Source organism: Pundamilia nyererei, unplaced genomic scaffold (assembly GCF_000239375.1).
Source record: "Pundamilia nyererei isolate P.nyererei 1_Seehausen unplaced genomic scaffold, PunNye1.0 scaffold00042, whole genome shotgun sequence".
NCBI lineage: Eukaryota > Metazoa > Chordata > Actinopteri > Cichliformes > Cichlidae > Pundamilia > Pundamilia nyererei.
Window position 1 is genome coordinate 3,408,608 of NW_005187443.1, and position 25,103 is coordinate 3,433,710.

Sequence of the window (25,103 nt, forward strand, 5' to 3'; positions counted from 1 at the left end):
TGTGTGTGTGTGTGTGTGTGTGTGTGTGTGTGTGTGTGTGTGGGCAGTGTCTGAGCCCACACTGAAGTGGAAGTTAAAGAAACTCATCACCACAAGGCCAAACCCGCTGCAGCGAAAGATCAGTGCCCCTCCTGCAGTCAAGCACAGGACCGAAACTCTGGGTAAACTATTTACATTCACTTGGATCTCTGTCAGAGTTTTATTCTTCGGCACTGTTAGCCGTTTCTTGTTAAAGTTTCTTTGATCTCGCCTTTCTAACCTTCCAGAAGCGCTCACCATCAGATTTCAGCACAGCTTGATCAATTTTCCATTATGGCGTAAGCAACTGATACTGATGGGCCTCATAGGTTTCTTTCCATTCTGTCGTGCAGAGTCTTCCCAGAGTGGCAGCAGCAATCCAGCATCAGGGTGCAGCTCTCCAAATGACAGCCTCCATTCAGATAATGGGTCCTTACCACTGGCTCATGAGGTAAGCCCTTTTGTATATATATATAAGTACATATAGCAGGTTTTCTTGTCCTCCTTAGCATATAATGAATGCACAGTGAATCCTCAGTGAACTATTTAACCATACACAAGGTTCTCTTAAACTTTTCATTATGCATTAATTTAAACAGTACATCCAACTTCTCTCTGTTCTGAGAAGTAGAAAAATATACACTTGAAGTACTGAAATGCTTAATTCTGATCTTTTTGGTCCTCCATCTATAGCCGAATAGCCGATGTCAAAATAAATTTGTGCAGTTTTCGTTTCACTATGTTGAACATATTTATCCTTGACTTGATAGTTTTGATAGTACTGTATATATAGTACTGTATTTAACACTTTTACTACAATCAGGTTCAGGTTTAGATAAGTAGATATATTTAGAGATCAATAATATGTTAAAAATGTAACGAAAACAACCTTCCTCATTCAGTCACAGAGGCTGTTGCTGAAGGATGGTAATTTAGCTCGATTCACCGTGCCTTCCAATCCCCCTGGGATCCCCAACATCACTGCTGGACTTCCTGCACAGGTGAGCAGTGCTAGGATTTCCTCCAGAATCATTGCATACAATATTGAGGTTGTACTGCTCCTGTTCCTGAAACTAGCACCACTTTAAAGGACACAGCTTGCATAGATAAACATTCATACTGTTGATCTATTTGTATTCAAGTGCGATATCGTTTCTGAAATAGTGCCTGCACACATGAACACTTATAGAAACTTGTGGTTTCACTTCCTTCTTGAACTGTGTGCGACTTCTATATTTTGTGAGTCTCTCTTGGTAATTTACCACCTTTTTGACTACAATAACACAGTTCAGCAGTCCATCTATGCACTGTGACAGGCTGTCAAACCCCTAAACTATCCATTAATACTTCGCTTTTCTCATTTTTAGACTACCATAAGAGGGAAATTAAATTAAATTAAATTACTAGTGATTGCTTTAGAATTTCCTGTCATCTCCTCTCGTCTTTCATTCTCTTCTCTTTCCCTAGGCTGACTTGCGAGAAGCAAGGCCATTGGCAGTATCTGGTCTCCATCAGGTTTACTTGCCTCTGGAAGAAAGCAGTCCAGCGCTTTCTCAGCGGCTACAGCCTGTGTTCATACTGGATCCACACACCAGGCTTCTGCGCCCCCAGCTTGTCTCTAGTGAGTTGTATTCCTGTTATTCCTCAATGTGCATATTGAACACACTTCCTTTGCATTGCTTACTCAATGGCAAGTCAGTGGGATGGTTGTTCACAGACTTTATGTTTGTTTTATTTATATAATGTAAGTAAATGTATGTACATATGAATTCTAGATACAATACAACAGCAGTGCATTTTACTTTTTTGAAAAATAGCAGTCAGTAAAAATATGAAATAATGACGACGTAACACATGAATGAGTCCAGTTAAGCCTGAATATGGTGAACTTGGAAACAGAGATGAGTGGAATTTAACAAAACAACCACAGTATGACATTTGCTAAATATATATATATTGATTGATTGTGTTATTAAAACTGGAAAGTGGGGGCTCTATAAAGAACTACATAACAGTCTGCACTTCACACTTTTTCACATTGTTTATAGTCAAACTCTTTATTAATTAATTAATTTCAACCTCTGACAGGATCTTTTGCTCTAAGCACAGAGATTTAATTACCTCTTTCCATAGTTTTTCTTTTATCCATGATTTCTGAACTGAGCCCAACAAATAAGCATTTCCTTTTCTTCTATTCCTGTAGTGAATCTCTCAGTTTCACCCTGTGAGAAATTGTGCTTCTTCTTTACTGTTATCTTAACCCAAGATTTGTTTTGTTTTTTGTTTTTAAAAAGAGCTATTGCATATGCTAATGCTGAAATAAGGCACCGACTCCGTTCATTCATGACTGATAATGGAAGAGGAAGTCAGGCTCAAAGAATGAGATATATAAAGTAGGGTAGTGTAGGCGCACAGCTCTAAAAATCTGAGTAAAAGAATATGAATAAATGTCTGCCATTCTAAGTACACATAGCTTTAGTTATGAATGGACGCTGACTTGCATCAGATCCATCCTGACTCGCTCTACTGATGCTAAAACAAGTTCAAATGACTGCATTTAAAAAGGTGTGTTTGTGAGAGGTCTCTAAGACTCTATCGAGAGAAGATCGATACCTTGTCTGTGTTGTGCTGTGTTTCTGTTGCATCATTTTTCAAAATGGCACGAGGGCGCTCTCTGCTGTAAGTGCTGCTCTACATGCAAGCAATGCATGGCTCTCAATATTTTTCTTTTTGAGTGTTTTTAATATGAAATACAGCTGTGGAATATTTCATCCTTCTACAGTTGAGTCCAATAACAATAATCGATTTAGTTTGGATTATTTTTTTTTCCTGCATTCTTGTTTTTCACCTTTTCTAAAACATTACGTTTCTTCTCTTCTCCACAGTTCCTGGTTTGAGCACCATCTCTCTGCAGCAGCACCCTCACCTGTCTACTCTGTCCAGAAGAGAAGGTCACAAACCTTTGGAACGAACACGTTCAGAACCGCCACCCTACAGCCACTCACAGTTATCTCTGCAAACCAGCCATCACCCGCACATCCAGCACTCGCTGAACCAGCAGTACCACAGGAGCGGGGTGGAGAGATTCAAGCAGAATTCACACCTGAGCAAGGTGAAAGGAGGCTCATTTCTTAAGAAGTATAATCTAGTACTAGCAGATTGACTAATGACCACTGTGTGCACCTGCTTGGATTTCCTTTTTCATGATCAGTCTTACTGAAATATGTCTTAAAGAGAGTCCTTATTTTAAGAATTGAAAACTGTAAAAGTTCTAGCTTACGTGAGCTGGGAAAAAAAGACAGATAATAGGCTTCCTCTGACACAGATCCCATCAGAGGACATGGACCTAGAGGAGACTGGATCGGGATCAGGTTCAGGGACAGGTTCTGTGTGCGGCTCAGAGCCCGGATCAATTTGTGAGGATGACTATCGGCGGAGACAGAGCAACGCCAGCACAGACTCTGTGTACGACACAGAGTCTACTACCTCCTCCCGGGAGAGCTTGATCGAGCCCTCCTACTCTTACAATCAGGTAAAAGTCACTCTTACATGTGCACACATAGAAATTATTCTTATTTTTTTATTGCCTCCTGGCGCATGAATCAGTGAATCTCTTCTAATGACCTTAATCAGTAACATATCTTATCATGAGTGCCCCTTTCTGGTCCACTAATGATTGAGTATTAGTTAGCAGGTTAGCAGACAGTATTATGATTACCATTATCTTGCATCCGTAACATAAATGAATTCTTTCGAATGGAGCGTCTTTTTGCCATCAGGAGGCACTGTTGCCTTGCTAATACAAGCAGAAGACTTTGATTTACAGTATCACTTCAGTATTCTTGGAAGAGCTCACTTTTCTTTATCAACAGTCTGTTTTAGAGAAGGAGAAATAAACACACCAAATAATAAGTCTCTTATTTGAGTTTAGCATATTGTGTATGTGACAGGTTTCCTGCAGGGAGTCTTTACTATGTGCAGCTGCTAATAAATCCTTACATATTCTTGTCTATTGTCTGTTCTTTTTTTCACCCACTGTTCTTGCAGAGGCAGGTGATCCTTAGACCAAGTCTGCAGATAGATCCGATGGGTGTGCCATCCTTAATTTGGCCTCACCAGCCTGTCAGTCGGTCCCGGTCCTCCCCCGCCTCCACCTCCCTGCCTCCTGCTTCACATCAACCCACCACCATACCTTCCATGTCATTATCCAACCCTGCCACAGACACCCAGCTGCGCTTCACCACAGGTGAGTGACAGTTGATCAGCAACATTAAAAGAAGCATTCCAACTACCTAATGATGTAATTTGATTACAAGATATGACGATGGTATTACAACATTATTGAAGAGGGACAATATGGTCAAATGATGTGTTTCCATGTGTGTGCATCAAGGTTTAGCATATGATGGTCAGATGCAGAAGCACCAGTGTATTTGTGGGGACAACAGCCGTCACGCTGAGCATGCAGGAAGGATCCAGAGCATCTGGTCTAGACTGCATGAAAGGGGCCTAAGGAGTCAGTGTGAGGTATGGTGCACACACATTATCCTACAGATGCATACCCCATGACCATAGCATGCAGTCTAAATGTATATATCTGTATACTTCTATTTCTAGCGCATCCGCAGTAGAAAAGCAACCCTAGAAGAGCTGCAGTCAGTCCATTCAGAAAAACACGTACTTTTATTTGGCACCAACCCGCTCAACCGCCTCAAGCTGGACAGCCGCAAACTCGCTGGTAAGATCAATAACAAACGTGAAGAACACAATGACTATAGCGCAATTGTAATAGTAATAATGATAACAATATGTTCGTGTTATACATTATCCTCTGCAGGAATCCTGTCTCAACATGTTTTTTTGATGTTACCATGTGGAGGGGTTGGGGTAGGTGTTACACACACACACCTAAGCACACAAATTAAACAAGTCATTTTGGAATCTTTTCACTTATCTAATTGCAATGCTGAGCAACAAAAGCTGCATGGGAGGTTATGCCTCATTACACAGTTAAGCTAAGAAGACTACAAATTGCAATTGCTATTGTTTTTGGCTACTTTAAAATATAAATTATACAAATGTAGGACATTGCATACATCGTTATTGCTCATGGCATATTCATCTACAATAGAGATGTGAGAAAAAGGAAAAGGAGAAGGAAAAAGATAACATAAAGACTGCATAAAAAGACTTCCAAGTGGCGGGATGTGGGGGAAACAGAGTATCAGGATAGAGAAAAGTCAAATTTAAGAGAAAAACAATGGTAGGAGAGCAGATCAGATTAAATGGAACAATGCACTATGGGAAAAGGAACAAAGCGGAGAATGACATGGGAACATTGATTATAATGCTACAAGAACTGTTGTTAGGAGAGGAGAAGACGAAAAGCTGAAGGGGGCTGGGTGTCAGTTGATAAGAGAACTGATCTGCCTGGATTTCCGGCCCTTGGCTACTCTGGTAAAGAGGGGTGATTGGAACAAGATGGCAAAGTCTGTGATAAAAGAAATTCCTCTGATTTCATTGTTCCCCAGCAGTATAGCATCATGCCACCAATAAATGACTTCTGACAAACAAGTACCATAGAAATTTTTTTTTTAACTTAGAGCAGAAACAACAAAGAAAAGTCTCTAAACAATGGTTGGCATAATGCACACAGAAGTTTAAGCTTATTTTTAGCAGATGAGCAAAATCTAATAACAGATTAAAATCTGTAGCTGACTTTTAAACTGACTGCAAGCATCTCCCCTCGTTTTTCTGTCAGGTGGATATTGATACAGTCTGGAACGAACATCACACATCAGCAGCCTCCCGCATTGCTGCAGGATGTGTCACAGACCTGGCACTGAAGGTGGCACAAAGAGAGCTGAAGGTGTGTCTTTATAACCAAATACCTCGATGCCATGGGCTTTGTCAAGAATTTCAAAACTGCAGTCTATCACCATAATGTGCTGCAAACCTTGGCAAAGCACCCACTATTGGTTATAACGACATAAAGACGTGAACCTTTTTCACGTGTGGAGATCTGGCGTTATAAAAGCAGCAAAGTGTTGAAGGTTTTTCTGCCCTTTTTTACAGAATGGCTTTGCAGTTGTGAGGCCCCCTGGACACCATGCAACCCATTCCTCCCCTCTGTAAGTACAGCAGTGTACACGCACACACCACACACACACACACGGACACATACCAGGAGCCAGCAGGCCTGCAAAGTGTTTCAAAGGATTTATTGCAAACCAGCTATACTTCTGAGCAAGAGAGAGAGACAGAGTGCCCGGCTCTCTCTACCTTAATGTATGTGTGTCTGAGTCTGTGCTGTGTGTTACCTGCTCGACGCCCGAGGCAAACTTCCTCCTCCACTCAGTTTCTTTTAAGCTTTCAAGGCACAAAGCAAAGCACCTCAGAAGAGCAGTGTACATGTGCGTGCACAGTAAATGTGGGTCTTTGTGTAGATGTGCATACTTGCGTGCATGAATTTGTGTCAGTCTTTGATTAGAGGCATTAGCCAAGTAACCACATTCAGCTGGGACTCTATGTGTGTGTGTCTGTATCTGTGTGTGTGCTCAGCATTGCTTGTCACTGGTTATTTATGGGATGATAATGACTTTTCTTGATGAGCAAAGTTTAGACAGCTTATAATATATACCGTTCACAGAGACAGTCACACTTTACGACCCATGCTGACACTGCCACTTCCAACATTCCTCCATTGTTTTTCCTACATCAACACTTTTTTTTGCATACCTTTATAGCGGATAGTGAGTGTTTAGGGATCGGCTGCACCGAGTTGTGAGTTCATTTCTCTAAAATGATCTCACACGTCCTGCCCGCTGCTCTCGCTGCACTATCATTTGGAATGAGGAGTGGGTTGTTTTTTTTATTTTATTTTTGATAACCTTGGTTGTCTATTTGTCAGAGAATTTGTGGGTTCTGCATTTCTCAAGAGTGTGAGATTTTCTACTCAGCATAACGTTTTTTGTTTGTCAGCAGACGAAACAACTCGAACTGAAACGTCCTCATTTCTCAAATATTTGCTGTAAACATTAACGTGGCAGGATCATCCCTCTGTGACTTTCAAGCTGGAGTCAGCGCTGTGACTGTCGCAGCCTGGACTAAATAGCCACCATATGATAACTGGAGCCTTTCCTTAGAGGTTCCTAAGGTCCATATGGTGGTTCTGTGATATTAATTTAGTGAAGATGTCGTGATAAAGACATGTGGCTGCCACTCTTCCTGTCTGTTTGTCCACAGGGGCTTCTGTTTCTTCAACTCTGTGGCCATCGCTGCCAAGCAGCTCCAGCAGAAACTCAGCGTCAGCAAGATCCTCATTGTGGACTGGGTGAGGACCCACCGCATGACCAGCATCACTGGTCTCCACATGGACAGGAATAAACACACAAAAAAACAGATGCAAAGGCACACAAATGTGTTGTAGGTACAAACAAGGTCCCAGATGCAGTAGCACTGCTATTTATCATTTAATTGAATTAGACACTGTTATCTCTGGTAGCCATGTGTGAGCTGAACGCTCTCACACTAGGGTTGAGGTCTTCACTCAAAAAATGTAAAATATTAGACTTTGTCTTAAAGACCAATCTTTTGCATAACACAACAGTTATATATCTTGTCATATAACTGCCAGTTATTTGACAATATAGCTATACCATAACAATGTATGTCCACAAATCCCTTTATTAATAAGAGACATAGGAGGATGTGGACCAGATCGCCGCACATCTCCATCTCCAAGTTATACACTACTTCTGTCCGGTACTCCATAAAAAGACATGAAAGTCTACATTTAATTATTTTTTTATTCCACCCATTATACAGTTCACATCTGCAGATATTGATCCACTATCACATGGTCACCTCTGTTCAGCATGTGTGTATAAGATCTTGCATGCGCTCTGTCATTGTTAGTTACTGCATCAGCACTGACTAATACCTGATTTATAAAATACAATTAAAATGCGTCTCCTGTTGACAGGGAAAAGCATGAATGCTCTACAGATTTTTCTTCCTGCGTTAGAGGTCATATGTTTAACACATGCTTTTGACTTAAAAAAAAATACACTGCTCAATATAAAACATACAAATTGTTTTGAATTTGCCAAGGTTAAAATTCTGTGTGAAATAACAGCGCGAGTCCTTGGCAGCTTCATAACTAATCATATAATCACTCTCCAGGATGTACACCATGGCAACGGCACCCAGGAAGCCTTCTACAGCGACCCAAGTGTGCTGTACATCTCTCTACATCGCTATGACGATGGCAACTTTTTTCCTGGTAGTGGACACCCCAGCGAGGTAAGTACAAAACACTCCTCCACAGCCATGCTGTGCTTTTCTGCTTTTGCTTATAATCCTGGTATCAGCTTTCTGATTGATGACAGTGAACACATTAGCCTAACAAGACCACAGGTTCTTCTTTTTGATTGTGGACATTCATGTGGCTATTTCTCATTACTAACTTGGCTGCCTGAGACAGTTTATAACAATATAATCAAAGACATCGTGAAGACAGATATGCTGGCACAGAAATGTTTGGTAATTATGTGATTCCTTTAGGATATTAGGGATCTCAAACGCTTATGTTTAACATTTACTTGCTAAAACAGGAAGAATTATTGGCCATTCAGTCAAGGAATTATCTGCATAATATAAGCTTCCAACTGCAAAATCAGTTTGGTTGTGACTGACTTTTCACGATTGCAGTCTGCACTATAGATCTGTTCTCCAGCAGTGTATGGATGTGAGAGTCAAATATATGACCAGTCAGAGTCAATTACATCACAATTACATTACATTACATTACTAATACAACTGGATTCATGACGCTATAATTTGAGCAACGAAGGTTACGGTTCACTTTTGTTAACTGTCAGTCCGGCATCGTCATGACAACCTATTACGGATACCCCAGATGTCTTTTGAATTCACCATGTGCTCATCTCATTGTGCTTGTGAGTGGTTTACGTCGAATTTCGAATGTATTTAAGCAACTTCGGGTCTTTGGATGTTGAAGCTTCCCAGCAGGATGTGCACGGTTTTGCATGCCTATGTTTGCATACAGGATATTGAGATGCCTATGAATTCTGCCTGTGGTCTTACCAGAAACCAAGTGTGATGACAGCCCTCAGGCAGATGTACTGACCCGAACCCACGCTGGCATTCATCGCCCGCTCAGTCACTCGCATTCCCTCATATATTCGCCCATTTCCCCCAACAACAATGCGGATAAAATAGTCAGTGTTTTCTCATAAAATCCCACGAGGAGGGGACGCGGCATTAAATGCTTTTTTGGCTTGGATGTGGCTTTGCCTTAAGTGGCCTCTCAACCTCTGGTGAACAGTGCGGTAAACCTCTGGAGTCTCGCTGTCCCCCGTGTAGGTATATAGCGCACCATGGGGTAGGGGGTGTGATGTCATAGGCATAACAGAGAGTGCCGAGTACCTCACAGAAACCAGCACAGGCCTAATCCAGTCCAGCAATTCTTGAAACATGAAAGAGAGAAAGAGGACAGAGGGGAGTGCAAGAAACTCGGAGCTATAGAAGGAGTTGCGTGTGTGTGTGTGTGTGTCCACGAGCACGTGCGAGCGTGCATGCGGGTACATTACCAGTTGGCAGAGGACAGGAGGCCTCATGTGTTTTTCGTTTGCCCTGTGAACATCCCGTCCACTGAGAGAAGAATGGAGACAGACGCTCTGCGATGCTCATCAGCATTCTTTTCTCTTTCAAGCATCCTCTCACACCCATGCACACACACACACGTACGCACACACAAAGAAAATTACCACACATCTTTGCCAAGTGCGTGTCAATCAACCGCCTCAATCTCTCTTCAAACTGACACATTGACTGATGGTGAAAGGCCTAGAGAGCAGCTAAATGGCTGCTAGCAGGACTACAAAGAGAGAGGCAGGAATCCTTAAACCTTCTTTCCAAAGACCCGGGACTCACTTCACTTTCTGCCCCAAAATATTTGAGGTCAAACTGACAGGAGATCCACTCGACTTTCTGTACTCTGCTTGGCAATTTCAAGTACACGCCAAGTCCAATACAGCTTGAAAAAAATCACTCAAATATTTACAACATGTAAAATGAGCAGTATAGCGCAGTATGTCATGTCTTTTCATTTGACATGTCATACACATGAAACTCTCTAAACATCCATATAAAAAAGCACATTATGCAGTCATTTCAATCACATAGCTTTTCAGTACATAAAACAGTATGCAACATGCGGTATGTGACTCTTATTTGTAGTTGTTTTTTTGTCTTTTTTTATATAACATGCAACAGTTGCCAAATGAAAAGTACTTCCCAGTATAGCTGTAAGCCTAAATCTTGGGAACCGTAAACGGGTGTAACTCTGTTGTGGCTCCGGGTGATTTATAAGGCCATTTGACAAATTGTATCAAAATCAAAATGGAGGGACAGGGGTGTTGAATTAACAGCCATCCGTCTTTCATTTAGGAATCATAATCACTCCCTCGTGCTGCCTTAAAGAGATGCAGCCACTTCGCCTCGGTTGCTGCAATGCAAAAGTTTTGCAACAGCGGTGCTGATTTTGTGAACATTTGACACAAATCTGTCAACGTCACACAGTTTCTCAACTTTCGCTGGGACTCATTAACTTTCTCGACATTGACGGAAACTCTTTCTCTCTGACACACTCACCCCCCTCTCTCTCCTCTCTGTGTTTGTCTTCATCCAGGTGGGTGCAGGTCCAGGTGAGGGCTTCAATGTCAATGTAGGATGGACCGGAGGACTGAACCCTCCAATGGGCGATGCTGAATACCTGGCTGCATTCAGGTAAAGAAGTTCCTATAATACTGTAGTAATGAAGCATTTAAAGGTCTATACTGGTGTTTGAGATACTTGCCAAAATAAAATGAAGGTAGCATAGACCTCAAAACTTGAGATAGGTGTTCACCCCCCTAGAACATTATATTTACGTTTGACTTCTCTTACGGTTAGTGTCACACATTGTGTTGCCAGCAGTGTTTCTCGCTTGTTGCGCTCTCATTCTGGCTTAAAGCTCAGCAAGCAGCAAGTAATTGCTTGCCGAATATTCAGTTTTGAATCCAAGGTACACTTATCTCCTCCTTCGTCATGTCAGTGCACCTATCAACCTTCAGCAGTCAACACAACAGCTGTGCATGCAGCTCAGCTCGCTTATGAAAGCACTTTAGTCATTTAGCATCCTCCACACACATCTCTAATACGCAAGCTGATCACTCCCAGGTAAAGCACATTCTGTTCAAATCACAGTACCACGAATACGCATGTTGACTATGAGCCAGCTGCTACCCAGTGTCAGTACACTTTGTATGGGAAGGGCTAAATAATAATGATTTTTTTATATAACATGTGTAATTACACATTATCGATATCATTTTTGAACTAATTCCAGAGGCCTACGTAGGCGTGTTACCCAGACACACCTTTGGTCTTGCAGCACTTTTCGTTTCATTCAAGCTATTTTTCTTGAATGAATATGCTTTGATTCTGCACCACACTCTCAAACACACGTAATGAACTCAGAATGTTTCTGTCAGCAACACTGGCTCGCCACCAGATGATTAAGCTCTCTACATGGTGCTGCATGCACCAGACACAGTGGGTGGGCCCCTCGTCAACGGAAAGATGCTAATGAGCTAACCCATTCTGGTAAAATCCATACAGCCAATAGGCATCCTCAGAAACACTAAGTCCAGTGTTTACTGGAGCCCTGGATACTAATTAAGAAACAACTGGTCCTTTCCTGAGCAGCCGTCTGGTTTTGGTATTTTTTATCCAGTTTGGGGAAATGGCAAGCTTTTTCATGTGTAAAACTTCCTTAGTAAACCGCAGTAGAGTACTGTACTGTATTGTGTGTTACACATAAAAGCTAATATCAAATCATAGCTCTGTAGCGCAGCAGTGTCGTGGTGGTCCGTGGCAGTTGGAGGCACATACCGTGTAGCCGTGTCCGGGGCAACCTTTATCATATGTCACCACAGAGAGACCAGAATTCCTCAGTTATAATTGGTTGGGTTTGGGGTTAGAAACAAAGAACAACTTATATTAAGTTTGAATCATTTTTCTGTGAACTTTGCCACCATTCTGTGAATTAACCAGTGCGAATAAATGCGTAGCATGCTTTACAGACAAAATTTAATGCATCATGAATTTGTGTTTATGCAATTAAGTCTACCTAACCTCGTGCCAGCTCTGTAATTCAATTTGATTTAGATGACAGGGTGTTCCAGACTCTCTGTGTTTCTCCTCGGGATGGAACAGAAAACTAGCCAGAGTGCGGTTACTGATGATGTGTGTCTCTGTTTTTGGGTGTGTATCGAAGGCATATTGTGGTCGGGAGTGGTGGTGGGACTCTAGTACAATCAAGAGAGAGCTCAGCTGCTTTGAGATTAAGCGTCATGATGCATTTCGTATTTGTGTGGAGGATTACTAAGACGGTCAGAATTTAAGCTCGGCCGAATCACCAGTAGCACACCATGAATCAAACTTGCAGTTTCAAAGGAAGAGCATGCATATGCAGGTATTGCAATGTGTACATAGTGTGTATGTGCATGTAAATACATTTCCTGTGTATTTCCAAGTGGCTACTGACCAATGATGAACTGTGGAGGAGAGGAGAATAGAGCAGAAGAGAGGAGAAGAAGTGGGGGGTACATTGTTAGGGAATCCAAAGGCGGCGTAATTAGGCCCAATGGATCCCAGATGGCTGGCTGTCAGTGACGTGAGAAGAGGGACGAGCTCCTAATAGGAACCAGACGCACACAAACGTCTTTGAACTGCCGCTGAGAGGGGGTGGGGTGGGGTGGGGGGTGGGGGAGAGTGAGAAAGAATCAAACGCGGCATGGGCCGTGTGCTCTTGCTAAAAAACTGGCAGCTAGAGACAAGAGGAAGTAAGAAGGAGAGCAAAGAAGCAAGAAAGCTGGGCTCCCATGAGTGGAGTTTACAGTCTGTGGACACCTCAGCCTATTTATGTCAAGGGTCTCCCTTTACCTGTTTGTAACATGCAGAGAAAAACTTTTAATTGTGTCCCACTTGTAGACCCACATCTATATAGATAGATAGATAGCCAAGTAAGGTATGCAGAGCACTCGTTCTTCTTTTTTAACGGCTTCACATTTAAACAGTTGCACACATTCACACCTGGGAGGTGCCCCACCTTCCACGGTTGGCTGCTTACCAAGAGTGGATCAAGAACAGAGATGAAGCACTTGGAGCACTGCCTTTGATAATTTCTCTTTTCATGATTTTCAAATAGGGGAGCTATTTGCAATCACTTACAATTAAGTAAGTGTTTGCAGTTAACAGTCCAGATAAAAGTTGTGAAGTATATGAATGCTCTTTGTGAAATCAGTCACTTCAACTCTTTTTTTTTGTTCAAACTCTCTTCATTACAATAATTAATCTGTTACAGCGTGCTCTGATGTTAATTTGATCACACATTATGTTCTACTCACCCCACCCCTCAGTTCTCATTTTCTCTCAAATCATGAACACCTGTTGAAAAAAAAATTACTTCTTAAATGTGCTGTCTAATTTCTGCCTGGCCACACTGCTTGATGAATAGAACATAACACGCAGTGTTTGCTTTACGCCATTGCGTTTCCTTTTGTGGTCCTCAGAGCTGTGGTGATGCCCATCGCTCACGAGTTTTCCCCTGATGTCGTCCTCGTGTCAGCTGGCTTTGATGCTGTCGAAGGACATCCATCATCGCTCGGAGGATACAAGGTTACAGCCAAGTGTAAGGTTCACCCAGCCTCTCATTCAGCACACTTCCTGATCAACGTGCTCTTATGAGCCTTATGAGTTATAATAAATATTTGCATGTCCTGCATTTGTTAGATTTCTTATTATTACAGTTACAAAGGTTGGCTATCCTTCACAGACTGTTGTCAAACAGATAAACACTCTTATGCTGTGCAGACTTAGTGCTGATGTCAGATATTATCACTGATGTGTAACGCAGTTTTCAGAGTGCAGCTTTGTAGAGAAGTTAAAGTTTGTTTGTAGAACCTGTTTCTTTATATGAGCCAGTCTTTATGTTTAACTAAAACTCATCACCATAATAGACTGTATATAAAAATGCACATAGGCACTGTGATGTCATTCTTTGGTTTGTTAAGCCCCAATTTGAAGATTTTAGTATTATGGACAGTTCTTTTTTGAGTAGTTTCTCAAGCCAGATCATCTGCTCTGTTAGCAAGCTAAACCTGTAAATAGCCACTATCCAGTGCTAATATGTGAATCAATTATTAGTAAACTAACTATAACTTGGACCCAGACTTCTTGGGATCTTCTTCAGTTGTTAAAAAGTTGTTAAAATAGTTAAAATGCTCCACATGTAACCACTGTCTACTTGTGCAGTCCAGTTAGTGGAGGTGAAGCAGGCAGCTGTTACAGTAGCTGCATCAGTGTACCTGCCACATCTCCAATTATATTAATTTTACACTTCAAAAAATGTAGTTTAACCAGTCCTAAAACAATCTGTAAAACTTTCATATAGATGGAAATGAGTTGTATAGACCAAACCCGTTTTTGTAGCAGGCTGTATACTCATATATATTTATTTCTGCTGCATTTATTTTAATATGAGAGTCTATGGAGATTGACTCGTTTTGCAGGCAGCCTCAAGTGGACATTAGTGGAACTGCAGTTTTCAGTGCTTCAGCATAGGCTTCATTTTTTAGGCTTCAGACCTTTGCATAATAAGAAATGATGTCACCAGTCAACATGATGTTGTGAAATTATTCTCAGTAATTTGTCAGAGTCCTATGGAAGCCCGTTTCCGCCACTAAAAAAAAAAAAGCTAATCCATAACTCAAAATTTCGAGTTATTTTCTCGAAATTTCGAGTTATTATCTCGAAATTTCGAGAAATATAACTCGAAATTTCGAGTTACTTTTCTCAAAATTTCGAGTTAGCTCTGCCAATCAAAAATATACGTGAATGAGGTCGCTTTCTTGTTACCCGGAAGCATATGGCGCACTCAAAAACGGATCCCAACAAATTAAAGTATGTTTGCTGATAGTAACACCATGTGATTCAGCTAATAACACAGGGATTTCATCATTTGTGAAGCCAGGCTGAAAACACTCAGCAATCTGTGCATTCACGACTGGATGTAATACCGGTAGCTTAGCTGTAGCATTTGTAGCTGAGGGCTTCAGCTTCCGGGTAACATGGAAATGACGTCATTCACGTAGATTACTGATTGGCAGCGCTAACTCGAAATTTCGAGTTGCTTTTCTCAAAATTTTGAGTTAATATGTCGAAATTTCGAGAAAATAACTCGAAATTTCGAGAAAATAACTCGAAATTTTGAGTTATGGATCCTTTTTTTTTTTTAGTGGTGGAAATGGGCTTCCATAGAGTCCGGTGTGCAAAGTGTGGCTAACTTTCCACAGCACTGATATAATCCCATACAATCAATTTCTGGCTTAACCTTTGTGTATTCGGTTTTGTGCATGCTTTGTTCTCCACCAGGTTTTGGCTTCCTGACCCGTCAACTGATGTCACTGGCCGGCGGTAAGGTGGTCATGGCTCTGGAGGGTGGGCATGACCTCAAAGCTATCTGCGATGCCTCCGAAGCCTGTGTGAGCGCCTTGCTGGGCATGGAGGTTGGATGTGTTTTTGCGCATACAGAACATGTGTCTTTTCACAGATACCTACAGCATGTTTCCCTCTCTAACCTCTGACCACATGTGCCACAGGTGGAGCCTCTGTCCCAGTCGGTGTTGGACCAGAAGCCCTGTGAAAATGCGGTGCTTTCTCTGCAGAAAGTCATCCAGATTCATGGTGAGAATACAACATGCAGCATCAAAAACCATCACCAACATGACACTGAGCAGTCTTGTGAAACTTGTGGAAAATATTGATCTAAAAAAATAATCTTCATTTCATTAGTTTGAAAGATTTTGTTGCTGTTTTTTTTAACTTCATTCTCCACTGTTTGCCTCAGTTGTCTTTAGTATCTTACTCTCTAAGGTTGGCCATAAGCTATTTGAGTCATAAACACCTTTAAACTGTCAAAAGAAATAGCAAATCAAAAACAAATGTCCATCATTATCTTGTGGAAGTGGAAGAGATGGCTAGCACTCACTGGATGTGCTCGCTTCCAGAATTGTTTCTCAAGAAAGTTGCTGTAATGGGAAAGTTAGTAATGGTCCTTGGGCTGAAATATGTGCTTTTATTTGAAAATGAGATCAAAGAAAGGGCTTGCTTGCAAAATTAATAATTATACCACTATGTTCACTTCCTTATACATGAAAGGATTTCAAGTCAAGTCAGATTGTTTTAATATTGGCCCAAAAATCACACCGTGCGGCTACAGCATCCTCTCTCCGCGGATAAAAAGAAACACTTCAAGATGAGCAACAGAGGAGGAAGAGTGAAATTACATCAACGCTACTAATTCTAATGACTGTAGAGCAATTTAGCATTTTTATTTGAAAGGAATTTCATCAAAATATTTTTCGGCTCCATTAAAAACGTTTTCGTCAAGCTGAAATAAAACATGTCTATTTTTTTCCATCACTAAGTCTTCTCACATCGCCCCTACTGTCCGACCACCTCTCCTCCTTTACATCCCTGTCTCCCCATCTCTCCCTCCAGCCGTCCCACACACAGACAGACACACACACACATACGCACACACACAGCCGCCCTGGCTCCAATTATCTTCAAACACTTCTCTGGCACACGACCTTCGCAACATCCCCTTCTGATTGCACACAAATGTTATCCCAACCAAATTAGATTAATTAAAAATATTTGAATAGCCACAAGAATGTTAAGCCCATAATTTAGGCCCGGGGTGAAATATATGTGAGTTGCATTCGCAGCCAGAACACACACGCTCAGAGATGAGCACATTTGCAAACTCTGATTTTTTTTCCTTTCGCTGTGTGACACGGGACTCGAGGCCCTGAGAGAACAGATTGAATTTGAGTTTACATTCGTGAAATTATCAACATGGATATTTAGACCACGGGCTGTTTATGTCACAGTCATTGCTTATATTCAGATCAAACGGCTACAACTAGCAGATCAAACACCGTGCAGTGCTCTTTAATAATGGAGACGCCTTCCCTCAAGGAACAATTCAGGATGAAAACAGCTCTGAAATACCAATGAATGCGGCCATTAATCTTTTCTCTCTCCTGTTTTCCTCCCTCCTCTCCATCTTTTTTCCATTCTTCGCTTCCCGCAGGTGAGTACTGGCAGAGTTTGAAGGATTCGGCCTCCACAGTGGATATGTCCTACTTGCAGGCGCAGAGACGAAGACTGAGACGAGACTCGGACAGCGAGGCTGTCAGCGCCATCGCCTCTCTGTCGATGGGGTCTCTCGCATCTGACAGGTAGGGGCAGCTCTGTGTTTCATATCTTCTGCTTTAGCACTGCCATAATGTTGTACTTTATGCACGTTTAACCCTTATCTTTCTCTTTGTCATCAAGGAAACCATCTGAGAAATGATGGAGAAAAGGTGATTCTCCCTGAAGAAAGACTCGAGCCTCTACACACTCCACACACACGCACACAAACACGCAAAGCAGCGCTTTGGATCGTCACTGGAAGCAGATGTCACCTCACAAAAACTCCACCTGTATTACTACTGGCTGAATTCTGACCCATCTGATCGAAACACACACACACACATCGACGACCGGCAATCATCTGGGCCGCGTTCTCACTCTCATCCCTCGCTGCAATGAGAGCTAAAGCTAAAAGAGACACCCAGGTGCAGATTAATGAAGGGTTTTGCAACAACGTGATGTATCATATACACCTTGAGAGAAAAACACATCTCTGCACATTTGCAGACTGAATTAAAATGACTCCAGCACAACTCTGAGCAAGAGCCCCAAGACTGTTAGAAGGAAGGGTCAAAGGTCGCCTCAGCTTATCGAAGCCACTCAGTTTGAGAAGAAGGAGTCGTCCCCAAAAGTACGTGCGAGTGATGGAGCGCAGACGTATCCCTCGGCCGCGATGTCATTCGTCTGCGTGCGACCGCGATCGAGCCGGTTTTTCTGATCATCCTGCACTGCACGTTTGTTCTCATCATCAGTTCATCTGACCGGAGGAACACTTTTTTTTGGGGGGATGACATTGTTTTTTAAGAATCATGAGTGAAGCTACAATGAGGTCTGACATACATACTTTTTTTCAGCGTTTTCATCATTTCTTTCTTGGCGTACCCAGGGCGAGCGCGTGTAGCAAGACCTCGGATTGCTGCAGTTATTTGTATCGCTCCTCTGAAGTGCATCTTAAATATGTAGATATGCTGTAGTTAGCGGTGGTAGCATTAGTCACAATGAAGAGCTGATACCTCCAGTCGCTGTGGTATTGATATTCGGGGGAAGGGGGGATAATAAGCCTGTCAGATAAGACAGAATCACCCATGATGCCTCAATGCAGTGTAACCACTCAGTAATGATTGTACAAGTGACAATGCACATCAGTTTTTAACATTTTGGATGAGACTCGCATCCAAACACTCACTCACACAAAGTGCACTTATCTCGCCCTCGGAAACGAGGGTCAGAGCGACTCGGGTCTCAAAATCTGAACTTTGATGTTTCTACCTGTGGATGAGCATTCCTGCTGTATTTGTTACATGTTTTTTTTCTATTATTATTATTATTTTTTTTTTTTTTTAATCTGATCTGTCTTCTGTTCATCCCCTACGTAGCGCCAGTCTATTTGCTGTCATCCTCGGAGATGTTACGCTCCCCGGACCAAACAATGGCATGATAGTGGTTTAGTTAGGATGAAGCAATACTGAGATAGTTAAATATCCACACAGTGCAATTGGACACAGGTTAAGTACAACCAAAGCTTATGAGAACAATGTGTTGTCCCTGGACTGGCATGGCCTGAAGAACTTCAAAGACTTTGAAGACTTTGTGAATGTTTCTTTTCTCAATCCAAACAGTCGAAAAGCACCAAAAAAAAAAACGCAGGACATTTATATACGCAAATCAATTCGACATGACTCCTATTTATATATTCAGATTCTGTGTCTTTGAAGTGCTCTTTGCATGTCTAACATGATTGTGATGGTGCTAATACAGTATGTCTGATTGTTTGTTTTTTATTTTTAGTTTGTTTGTATTTTACTGTTGCACTCTGTATGTAACTCACGGCCTTTCCGACATTTGTTGATGTTACGAAAATGTGAAAAACGAAAGACATCCTGTAGGACATCCTGATGGAGGAGCGTAGCTTTCAGTCGTTGTTTGTTTTTTAAGAACGTTCACGACAGCGACCTGACATATCACGTGTCTTAATCAGTGTAAATGATCTATTTTTTTATTTGAGCCCAAATAATGAACCCTGTGCATACTCGGAGACCAAATTATCAGTCGAAGGATTGTTCTGACCAACCTGTGTAAAGGTAGCCTTAACAAACTGGAATTTTTACTTTAGGTCAAGTCCAGTTTTCTTTATAACTGACTGTCTTGATTTTTTTTCTGTACAGTGTACATAGCGACATTGGTTTTGTTGTCTTACTTTTGCCTTTTTCTACTATTTTCACCCAAAAAAACCTAATAAAGGTAAATTATGTACATTTTAAGAAAGATCAGTTGTTTCTTTTTTCCTATTTTACTTTTTTTTTCTCTTTGTTTGGTCATTTTCTTTTCCCAGCATTCTCCATTCTCCTTCAAAAATACAATATTGTACTTATGTACAGCCATGAGGAAAAAAATTTATTTCCACAGGATATCACACAAGAGAGATGATCATAAGCAAATTCAAAGCAGTACAAAAGCAACACTTTTAAACCACATGGTTACAAATGAATCTGCTGTGGCTCAAATCACTTTGTCGCCACTTTGGCACATTTTATACGAAAATTTCCGCTGTTTTATTTTTGCGTTTTTTTCAATGAAAATAAGCTTGCAAAGATATTTTAAAGCTGCTGGAATTAAAACAAACAAAGAAAAAAACTACTTAAATGAGATTTTCTTGCAATACAAAATGCAGCTTTCTACTAGAAAAGAGTAAAATGAAAAACAGAGGGGGCTGAACTGGGATCAGTGGTGGTATCAAGACTTTTTCCTTTTTTTTCCCTTAAAGGCGAGAGCAAAGGATAAGCAGAGTTTAAAGTAATACAGTGTGCGTATACCGATTCACATACACTCTAAAACCCACAAAATACACAGAAAGCGATCCAGTTATTACAAAGTCGAAGATCTGCGCCAAATTCCTCGTGCTCTTCCTCTTCCCTCAAGACGGGGTCTTCAGAGCCAGAGCGATTAGCTTATTAGCATTTTAGCTGTAAACATTCATTGGCTGTGACCGCCCTCTAACCATCACTGTGCCATTATCATTAGTCATCTTAATGTCTGTCTGGCAGTGAGTCATCCACTGTGAAGACTTGGGTGGATCTCGCCGTGGTGGTTATCGCCGTGTAACCGAAGGCACTCGAACCAGCAGCCATTTTGTTTCATTGTCACCGCAGGCCAGCTGTTCGTTGATCTTTGTTTATTTTTTATTTTTTTAAAAAGTTCATTTCAGTTTCATCGTTCAAAGTGTTCAGCTCTTCGTCGGGCCGTCGAGGGATCTTCACCAGAGTTTCGGGAACACTCGGTGAAGGCCGGGCGACGGCACGGAGGCCAGACTTGTCCAGAGAAAGAGAAAGTTTTCTTTTCCTTTTTTTTTTTTGTTTTGTTTTTTTGTTTTTTAAAGTGGAGATATTTGTCAAGGCAGGAACCAATTTCTTCGAGTGTAGTGAAGTTTCCATTTGTCAGTTTTCTGCAGGGAGAAGAAACATAAAAGGCAAGTTAGCATTATGGGCATTTTATAGCATTTCACACAACTTAAAGACCGGGTGAATGTGTTGAGGATACAACATGTGAGCGCAGACAAGCAAAAACGGAAAAATCCCCACAGCTCTTCAGCTTCTCCTTTTAACAGGCAAACATTTCATCTGGATCATTTTCAGCTTTCCCTAATTATAGCGTGCCCTTCCGCGATACCACGAGAAGTCTTGCGAGCGGAAGCCGGATGTATGTGTGTGTTAGGGCTAGGGTCACATGACTTTGATCGTACCCCGAAAGCATGCCGCGTGCATATTCCCATCCAAAAGGTGCTTTGTTTTTCAAGTCACAGAGCGTGGGGCCACCTCTTTTGTGCTGGAAAGCCATTAAACACCCTGCCTCACATTTTCATGCCCGGTCAGTATTTAAATGCACACTTTTTTTGTATTTGATTAATTTATGTTCGCTAATTACGTCTCTGGAAAATAGTTTTTATTGGTACACCTGCACTGGATTCAAGCCAAGTTTATTTGTTAAAGAAAGCACATGTAAAGGTTTTCGCGTGGGGGTCGGTCCTTATTAATGTTTTTAAATGACTGAACGATTTCTGTTTCCTTATATTGTGTAAGCGTGCAGATTCTGATACACTCTGGGCTTGTGTTATGTGGTTCTTTGCTGCCTACGTGTCAAACCAGAAGACCTTCCTCTATCCCTGCAGCTGTCTGACCAGCACACGTTCGAATGCACGCTCGAGCGCATATGCGTGGAGCAGTCAAATGTACACACACGCACACACACACACAATCCTCCCACCTGCACTCAGCTCTTAGTTTGGATCTCTAAAAATAAAGATGACTCTCAGAAGCCACGACTTCTGGATGAGGCTCTTAAAAACGCAGATGAGCCGCAGAGGACTTTACATCTGGTCCCAGATCAGCCAGCAGCGAAAGCCAGATATTTAATATGTGCAGAAGAGCGTCCAACAGCTGGTCAGTCCAAATTGTAAAACACCACACACACATACGCACACACACATATGTGCACAGATGCAGCAGAGCCAGGGGTTCCAGCACAGGAAAGCAGTGACAGGCATTGTGATTATAGTATAAACAGAGGGGAGAGTCTTGTTTGTTCCAACTCAGACTGAACAATCGCTTCATTCTGAACATCTCACGCTGAGCCAGACACCCACACATCTTCAAAATCGTGCTCATGAAAATGCACAAAAATGTCTGCGCCGATTCGTGTTCGTGTGTACATGCTGCGGGCTTCCAAATAAAATATAAAATGTTCTTTTAAACCAAAAGCAGTGAATTTTATAAACTTTTTGTTTTTTTATTTCATTGCTTTTTTTTTTGCTTTTGTTGCAATATACTCATCAATTGAACAAATAAATAAATAAACAACTATGTGATTTCTTTGAAAAAATCTGAGGTAGGAAAAAAAAGCAGGAACACTATGCAGTCCTCTAGAATATTTTAAAGCCTTAAATGTACGTGTATGGAATTTTGAATTTCTGAATAATGTATGAATTACATATGTACTATCTGTTTATGTATTAACTGTCCGTCTGCTCTCCAACTCTATAAACCATTTTTGTACACTGGTCATTCTTAAAGAAGAGGCACTGATGTTGTTCAACATCTTTAAATAAAGGATGTAACAATTATTCACTGATATCTGATACCACACCATAAACAGCCTTAAACAAGGGAACATTACAAGCACGTCATGTGATGTCAGTTGTTTGGGTTATTTTGTCCAACACCAAGTAAAACAAGTACACATGGCCTCATCAACACACACACACAGACTGTTTTAGGACCCGTGCACGCATACGTGCACGCTCCGCCTTTGAAGTGTCCTGACCCTTTCTAACCTCAGCTCTTTCCTAAAATTGCATGCTTTGGTCATGCAGGCGCAGGCCTTGAGTTTGCAGCACTTTCTGTGGCGGCCCCTGCAGAGCTGATGATAACAGGCAGAGCAGTCAAAGTGGTAGGTAATAACTACAACGATGCGTTCAAGGACAGTCGTGTCCACGAGCAGGGGCCTTGGCTTTCCGCTGATTGGAGCCCTCCCCAACCCCCCGCTCCACTCCACGATGTCTGGTGAGTTAGCTCAGAGTGGAACACCTGCGGTGTGCACATAGCAGCAGCTGCATGTGTGTGTCTGGACAGTGTAATATATATGTGTATAAGCACGGGTTGTATGAAGCCCATGTGCAGCAGTACCTGTAGTATCATTTGTGATTCGGGATGAATGCTGCATATGTTTGTAATCATTTAAAGGCCTGATCAGTGTGTGTGTTTGCAGTGTGTGTGTTCACCTTGACCTGCGATCTAGCTGTTAGAAAAGCATGTTGCACTGAAACCCAGATTAATCTCTGCTCGGCCTTTGCTCCTCACAATGTCTTCACCCGCCTATCTTTTTTTTAAATAAATCCTTTGATGTTGTCAAAGACCTTCATGGCCTTTTTTTTTTTTTTGAAGAAATATAACTAAGTCTGACCAAACTGAAACCAGAAGATGGGAGAGATAAAAATCACTGAAACAACATCTGCAAATGTATTCCTGTTTACTTATATGCACATGTTTGCACACAAACACACACACACACACACACTGCTGCACAGCTAATTAAAGCTCACTACAACCACACAGACACAGCAAGCACACACAAACATGTGCTGACATACACAGCCCCGTGCGGCTGACCCTAACCCCGGTAGACACACCTTCCTAATACCTCACAACTGTTTCCAATCTAAAGGTTCCTGCTTGTCTGGGCCCCAGCGAGGCCTGATTGCACGATATAAGATCCTGAGGAGAGAGGGCAAGGCTGCAAGGGAGAGAGAGAGAGAAATAGAGAGAGAGTGATGTGCCTCCCCCCCCCCCACTCTCCCTTTCTCCCCCACCCCCTTGCTGTACCTGTGCAGGAATCTGGTGTCTGTTTAAAATGTTTTTTGGGGGTTTTTTTTGTCTTTTTTAAAAAAGCCCTGGAGACTGCAGAGGAAAACATTTGTCTTACATTCATCAGAGGAATGTCAAACACTGGAGTGTTGATGATGATGATAATGTGCTTTTAGCTGATTTTTGGTTTATAAAGCGAAGCAACCAGGATGCTCAAAGGACCTCTTTCTTTGAAATTAACGCTCTGCCCCTGATTGTGTTTTATTTAAGTCTGTGCACTAATCGTCCTCACCTTATCTGCTGGAAAGTGTTTTTATGGTAATTTTGAAAACGCATGGAGGGTGGTTAGTGACAACTACACTGAAAAGAGAAAAAAGTTATAAAGAGGTGGGCAGACATTTTTGTTTGTGACTGAATGTGTTAGAAGAAGAAAATAGAAAAAAAAATTTTTAACCAATTAAACTATTTTTAAATTTAGAATTTTTTTTCCTTTTATCTACTTTCCTTTTTGCATAACTTTACCTTTACATACGTTTGTACTTTACATTATTTTAAATTTATATTTTGTCTATTATTAAATTAATGTATTTTTTTAAGAGTCCTACTACAAAGTTTCTGATCCGTTTACACAAAACCAACGTGGGATTGAGTTGTATTTGAATTTCTTGTGTGTGTGACAAATATTTATACACAAAACAACAGATCATAACTGACAGTGTATTACTCTTTTTAAAATATGAATTAAAAATGAAACAAACAAAGAAAAAATACTAACTGGTAAGTTGTTTTGATGATTAGCTAATAAAAATTAAGTTAAGATTTGAGGTTTAAAGAAAACACATGCACACTGAAATCAAAGACTGATATCACAGTTACATGAAAAATAACACTGCAGCTTATTTTGTCAGACATTTTTAAAGCATGCTCTTGAATTCATTTTTCTATGTTTTGATAGAAATTACGATTTAAAACAAGTAAACCAAAGTTTTCTTCGCTTTTGGTCCTACTGTATTTTTTCACATGAAGGAAAATACGTTTTCTGTCGTGTTTTGACATACACACATTTTAGCTCTTCACATTTGCACTGTAACATTTTGATTCATATATTAAAAGCCGTTTATTCAATTCCTGTCTTCCTGATTGCATTTACTATATGAAGCAAAAGTGTTAAATTCTCCGATAATAAAACTCCGAAAGAAGAGTTTTCGTCACCTTTGTGTGGCGTGCATCGCATTCTCAAAATTCAGATCATGTCCACATCATTTATTCCTTCTTTGATCAAATTAACAAACCATTTTTATTCATTTTGTTTTCATCGAGTTTGTGTTTTTCGATTGAAGAGAGCACACTTACACTGAAATCTTAGTCTAAATGTTGAGCCACAAACTGCCTGTACAC

The 25,103-nt window shown here is 41.2% G+C and overlaps 2 protein-coding genes across 3 annotated transcripts in view; one reads left to right on the plus strand and one right to left on the minus strand.

Annotated features, from left to right (window-relative positions):
* The window catches only part of LOC102199823 (histone deacetylase 7-like), a 39,711-nt gene extending 21,031 nt beyond the window's left edge, over positions 1–18,680 (plus strand). For both annotated transcript variants that reach the window (XM_005731347.1, XM_005731348.2), the window contains exons 6-25: positions 48–161; positions 372–469; positions 921–1,019; positions 1,486–1,639; positions 2,904–3,130; positions 3,344–3,550; positions 4,066–4,264; positions 4,412–4,545; positions 4,636–4,756; positions 4,856–4,905; positions 5,780–5,887; positions 6,094–6,149; positions 7,264–7,351; positions 8,203–8,322; positions 10,733–10,830; positions 13,659–13,777; positions 15,520–15,653; positions 15,747–15,831; positions 17,246–17,393; positions 17,491–18,680. In XM_005731347.1, coding sequence (XP_005731404.1) covers positions 48–161; positions 372–469; positions 921–1,019; positions 1,486–1,639; positions 2,904–3,130; positions 3,344–3,550; positions 4,066–4,264; positions 4,412–4,545; positions 4,636–4,756; positions 4,856–4,905; positions 5,780–5,887; positions 6,094–6,149; positions 7,264–7,351; positions 8,203–8,322; positions 10,733–10,830; positions 13,659–13,777; positions 15,520–15,653; positions 15,747–15,831; positions 17,246–17,393; positions 17,491–17,509 — 2,378 coding nt within the window. In that variant the 3' untranslated portion in view covers positions 17,510–18,680. The remainder of the gene's footprint in view (positions 1–47; positions 162–371; positions 470–920; positions 1,020–1,485; positions 1,640–2,903; positions 3,131–3,343; positions 3,551–4,065; positions 4,265–4,411; positions 4,546–4,635; positions 4,757–4,855; positions 4,906–5,779; positions 5,888–6,093; positions 6,150–7,263; positions 7,352–8,202; positions 8,323–10,732; positions 10,831–13,658; positions 13,778–15,519; positions 15,654–15,746; positions 15,832–17,245; positions 17,394–17,490) is intronic.
* Positions 18,681–19,722: 1,042 nt separating this feature from the next.
* The window catches only part of LOC102200276 (twist-related protein 2-like), a 6,611-nt gene continuing 1,230 nt past the window's right edge, over positions 19,723–25,103 (minus strand). Inside the window, exon 2 of the mRNA XM_005731349.1 lies at positions 19,723–20,791. The gene's annotated coding sequence lies outside the window, so the exon portion shown is untranslated. The remainder of the gene's footprint in view (positions 20,792–25,103) is intronic.